Here is a 5,000-nt window from a genome sequence, read left to right on the forward strand (position 1 = left end):
TCTTTATCTGTCTATCTATCTGTCTATCTATCTGTCTATCTCTCTATCTATCTATCTATCTCTCTATCTATCTATCTATCTATCTATCTATCTATCTATCTCTCTATCTATCTCTCTTTATCTCTCTATCTATCTATCTCTCTATCTATCTATCTATCTATCTATCTATCTATCTATCTCTCTATCTATCTCTCTTTATCTCTCTATCTATCTATCTATCTATCTATCTATCTATCTATCTCTCTATCTATCTCTCTTTATCTCTCTATCTATCTATCTCTCTATCTATCTATCTGTCTGTCTATCTCTATCTATCTGTCTATCTATCTATCTCTTTATCTATCTGTCTATCTATCTTTCTGCTTTTTTTAAATTTCCTCTCTTCTTTCTCTATTCCTCTATCCCTCTCTCTCTCTCTTCCCCCCCCCCCCCGGTGTGTGTGTGTGTGTGTGTGTGTGTGTGTGTGTGTGTGATGGCGGCCTCTGCTCCCAGCCCTCTGCAGGCGCTCCTGGGTGAGCTGCACACACACCTGCTGGAGTGTAAGGTGTGTATGGAGAGCTTCAGCTCCGGCGCGGACGAGAGGCCGGACCGGCGACCCCTGAGCCTCGGCTGCGGTCACGTGCTGTGTGCCGAGTGTGTGCGTGTGTGTGTGAGAGAGTGTGTGTGTGCGGAGTGTGTGCGCCTCCTCATATCCTCCTCCTCCAGCCGCGCCACACTCCACTGCCCCTTCTGCCGGTTGCCTAGCGACCCCGCCCAGGTCTCCGCCTGCCGCGCCCTCGGTGACCTCCAGGAGCTGCTGCAGGAGCACCAGAGCCGCGCCGCCTCACCAGCGCCACCCAGTGGTGTGGAGGAGGACCAGAGCCCCGCCGCCTCACCAGCGCCACCCAGTGGTGTGGAGGAGGATGCCCGCGGGCCAGAAGAGGCACTGGATCGGGGGGCTCTTCGGCTGGTGAGGGCGTTTGGGGGGTGGGGCGCGCTGGTGAACCCCACGGGGCTGGCGCTGTTCAGCTCGGGGGCGCTGGCCGTGGTGCATGATGGGAAAGAGAGGGTGGTGGTCTTCGGGCCGCAGGGGAGGCGGCTTCACGGGTTTGGCCAGAGGAGGGGCGGGGCCAGAGGAGGGGCGGGGCTGGGGCTGACACACCCGCTGGGCGTGGCCGTGCTTCCTGACGGACAGGTGGTGGTGAGCGACGCCGGAGACGCGGCGCTGAAGGTGTTCACGTCCAGGGGCGGAGCCGTGGCGGAGGCGCGTGATTGGCTGCGGCTGCCGTGGGGTGTGGCGGCGAGCGGCGGCAGAGGTGTGCTGGTGGCTGATGCCCAGGCGGGGGCGCTGTGCCAGCTGGAGGTGGACTCTGCCCGGGGGGAGATCAGGGGCAGGAGGGTGCTGCTGGAGGGGCTACAGAACCCACGAGCCATCGCCTGCTGCCCACGCACCGGGCACATCGCTGTGGTGGAACACCTCTGGGGCAACAGGCACACACACACCAGCCAGCACACACACACCAGCCAGCACACACACACCAGCCAGCACACACACACCCCAGAGCACACACACACCCCAGAGCTCACACACACCCAAGAGCACACACACACCAGCCAGCACACACACACCCCAGAACACACACACACCCAAGAGCACACACACAGCAGCCAGCACATAATAAACCCTTCAGAACACTCACATAGCGACACACACACACACACACCCGCCACCCGGCTGACGCTCTACAGCAGTGACCTCACGCTGCTCTCCCAGATAGACTCCTTCAGCCTCGGCCTCCGCACAGGAAGTCCCGCCCCCCCGCCCTGCCTGACCGCTGTGACCTTTGACCGCGCGGGTCACCTGATCGCCGCTGATGCCCGCTCCGGTGTCGTCTGGAGCCTGGGCCGGCCGTGGGAGGGCGGGCGACTCACCCTGAGCCCTCTGGTCAGCGACGGACTCATCCGACCCGTGGGGCTCGCCGTGAGCGGAGACACCCTGGTCGTACTGGACAGCGGAGACCACGCCGTGAAGATGTACTCACACACACACACACACACACCCAGACCCAGACCATGCAGTGAAGATGTACTCACACACACACACACACACACACACACACACACACACACACACCCAGACCCAGACCATGCAGTGAAGATGTACTCCAGCCACCCAGACCTCTACTCAGAACCAGACTAAACCCAGACCTCTACTCAGAACCAGACTAAACCCAGACCTCTACTCAGACTAAACCCAGACCTCTACTCAGACTAAACCCAGACCTCTAGAAGCAGACTAAACCCAGACCTCTACTCAGACTAAACCCAGACCTCTACTCAGACTAAACCCAGACCTCTACTCAGACTAAACCCAGACCTCTACTCAGACTAAACCCAGACCTCTACTCAGACTAAACCCAGACCTCTACTCAGACTAAACCCAGACCTCTAGAAGCAGACTAAACCCAGACCTCTACTCAGACTAAAACCAGACCTCTAGAAGCAGACTAAACCCAGACCTCTACTCAGACTAAAACCAGACCTCTAGAAGCAGACTAAACCCAGACCTCTACTCAGACTAAAACCAGACCTCTAGAAGCAAACTAAACCCAGACCTCTACTCAGACTAAACCCAGACCTCTACTCAGAACCAGACTAAACCCAGACCTCTACTCAGACTAAAACCAGACCTCTACTCAGAACCAGATTAAACCCAGACCTCTACTCAGACTAAACCAAGACTAAACCCAGACCTCTACTCAGACTAAACACAGACCTCTACTCAGAACCAGATTAAACCCAGACCTCTCAGACCCCCATCCAGACTTCAAGTGGACCCGAGTGGACCTGGCTCAGACCGGGCCTGGCTCTCTGGGACCTGTGCCAGGTCCTGGTCTGATCTGTCTCCATGGGGATGGCTGCGGCCCGGTCCGGTTCCGTCTGGTTCCGTCTGGTTCCGCCGCCGGAGTGCTGATGTACTGTCCAGTGTGGAGGGAATGGACAGGAATGTTTCAGACAAAGGAATGTTCTAGACTATGAAGTTTATAAGGTGGATCAATAAAGCTCTGTGTATAATCAAAGTGTGTGTGTGTGTGTGTTTGCAGCAAGTTCAGTTACATGGTGTCACATTCTCAGCAGGCTTTGGCCTTATTGTGCTCTGGGCGAGTCTTGGTGATGTTCAGTGTAGAGACATAAATGAGCTTGAGTCTAGGTAATGTTAAGTTAAGATACATAAATAAGGGGATATGTAGCCAATAAAACATTGGTGATTGCCCCTTTTCATGGCTTGCATTGATCATATAACGAAATCTACTTGTAAATGAATTAAATTTGAATTGTTCATCGTTATCTCTATGAAGATACACAAATAATAATAATAAATAACTAAAATCAATTCAGTTCGAAGCAGTCAGTATCCAGTGAACAGATGTGGTTGAATCTCGCAAAGCTGCCTAGTGCGGCTTCATGGGTTGGTGAACATGTAAGCGGTTCTCCCCCGTAGTCTGAGACCTCCGGCAAACTTATCTCTGCCACTCTCTCCGCCACTCTCTCCTCTGGGTGTCTCTTCCTAAAGCACCGACCCTTCTCGGCGTTTGGGCTATTGGCGAATCCACCTCTCACTGGACAGGAAACTGCATTGCAGTCCCGTTCAACACTTGAGGATACTGGAAGTTCGGTTCGTGTTTTTCTCCGATCCATTTTCGCCGACAGATTCTCGGGGCTGCCTGCGCGTCCATCTGATCCGACTGCTCCCCTCCGCTCCGGAAGATGGCGGTTCGGATGCTGCCTGAAGGCTGTGGCTCAACACTGGACTTGTTTAGCCATCTAGCCGGCCTAGAAAGCAGACAATATGTTTGAGTTCCTCTCGTGTGTTACCCTGGGATGGACTTTGTGATTGCACCAGTAGGGATTACAAACCCACTCGACCGCAGACATTTGACGGCAATCTCGTATGCGGGACTTCGTTGAGACTTTAGTCTTCGGCTAGCAGTAGGTTGCAGCACCGCTAGCGTATAGTCTACTGCTGGTACTCCTGTTGTGTTAGCTAGCTGGAACACGACTAAAGTGCTTGAAAATGTCGGATTCAAAGGTAAAAGTTGCGGTTAGAGTTCGGCCTATGAACAGAAGAGGTAAGATACAACACCGAGACCGTTGTTACATTTTAATAGATAAGTTTCACAACTTAAAAACAAACAAGTGATTTGATTAATCTGCATTTCGTCCAAGTTATGCGACATCATATTGATTATTGCAGGTAGAAGTTAGCGATAGCTGGCTAAACGCTCTGTTTTGCTAACATGGGCAGCGACTTGCCCCGTTATCCTTGACTTAATTATTTAGCTGGAGTGTTTTTCACCCCTGTCTGTCTCTCTGTCTGCGAGGCCGTGAAACCGTTGTTTGTCCAAGCAGTAACTTTGCTAAACAAGTTTACCTTCACTTGAATCTGCAGAAATTGAGTTAAGCACAAAATGTGTGGTGGACATGGAGCTGAACCAAACTATTCTCCACCCTCCGCCCTCAAACAACACGAAAGGGGAAAACAGGTAAAACAATAACTTTCATATCTGGCTGAGGCTAGTTAACTACCGCTGTTCATATGTTTGATGTCTCCAGTCTTTCGTGTCAACACTGGTAAGCCATGTCATTAACGGTGCGTTTCTAATGTCTACTGTGCATTGGGGACGCTGAGAGTTCTGGGGGAAAGTCAGCGTTGAGGCGAGACTTTTGGGAGAGGCTTTCCGCTTCCTCTCGACAGCGCTGTTCTCCCGCTATGAGGGGAGATTTGAGTCTGCACCGGCCAGGGGTACAGCAGACCTTTCACATACACGAGTGACAGCCACAGAGTTCACAGGCAACAAGAAAAAAAAGAAAGAGAGAAATTCGATATGTCAAGATAACCGGGTGCCGTGATTTGCGCTGATGCTGGTGGCATAGGCAGACACACACACCGGGCCAGTGGGGTTCACTGTCCTCGTTAAATCGATCGTCTTATTTTGTCCATCTGCTTTTGTTATGCTAGA

At 52.5% G+C, this 5,000-nt stretch overlaps 2 protein-coding genes across 3 annotated transcripts in view; both read left to right on the forward strand.

Moving 5' to 3' along the window:
* The first annotated feature begins 129 nt into the window (after positions 1 to 129).
* Positions 130 to 2,987, forward strand: LOC308380492 (E3 ubiquitin-protein ligase NHLRC1-like). Its single transcript, XM_080857866.1, has one exon. It carries the CDS (start codon positions 473 to 475, stop codon positions 2,177 to 2,179), a length of 1,707 nt encoding a protein of 568 aa, XP_080713992.1. The 5' UTR covers positions 130 to 472; the 3' UTR covers positions 2,180 to 2,987.
* A 560-nt stretch (positions 2,988 to 3,547) lies between these two features.
* kif13a (kinesin family member 13A) overlaps positions 3,548 to 5,000 on the forward strand; it is a 50,554-nt gene continuing 49,101 nt past the window's right edge. For both annotated transcript variants that reach the window (XM_080857853.1, XM_080857854.1), the window contains exons 1-2: positions 3,548 to 4,109; positions 4,430 to 4,523. In XM_080857853.1, coding sequence (XP_080713979.1) covers positions 4,055 to 4,109; positions 4,430 to 4,523 — 149 coding nt within the window. In that variant the 5' untranslated portion in view covers positions 3,548 to 4,054. The remainder of the gene's footprint in view (positions 4,110 to 4,429; positions 4,524 to 5,000) is intronic.

Source organism: Sprattus sprattus (genome assembly GCF_963457725.1).
Source record: "Sprattus sprattus genome assembly, chromosome: 19".
Lineage (NCBI taxonomy): Eukaryota > Metazoa > Chordata > Actinopteri > Clupeiformes > Clupeidae > Sprattus > Sprattus sprattus.

Excerpts from the sequence above, each read along its gene's own strand:
- LOC308380492 (XM_080857866.1), top strand. The coding sequence starts at position 473 with ATGGCGGCCTCTGCTCCCAGCCCTCTGCAGGCGCTCCTGGGTGAGCTG.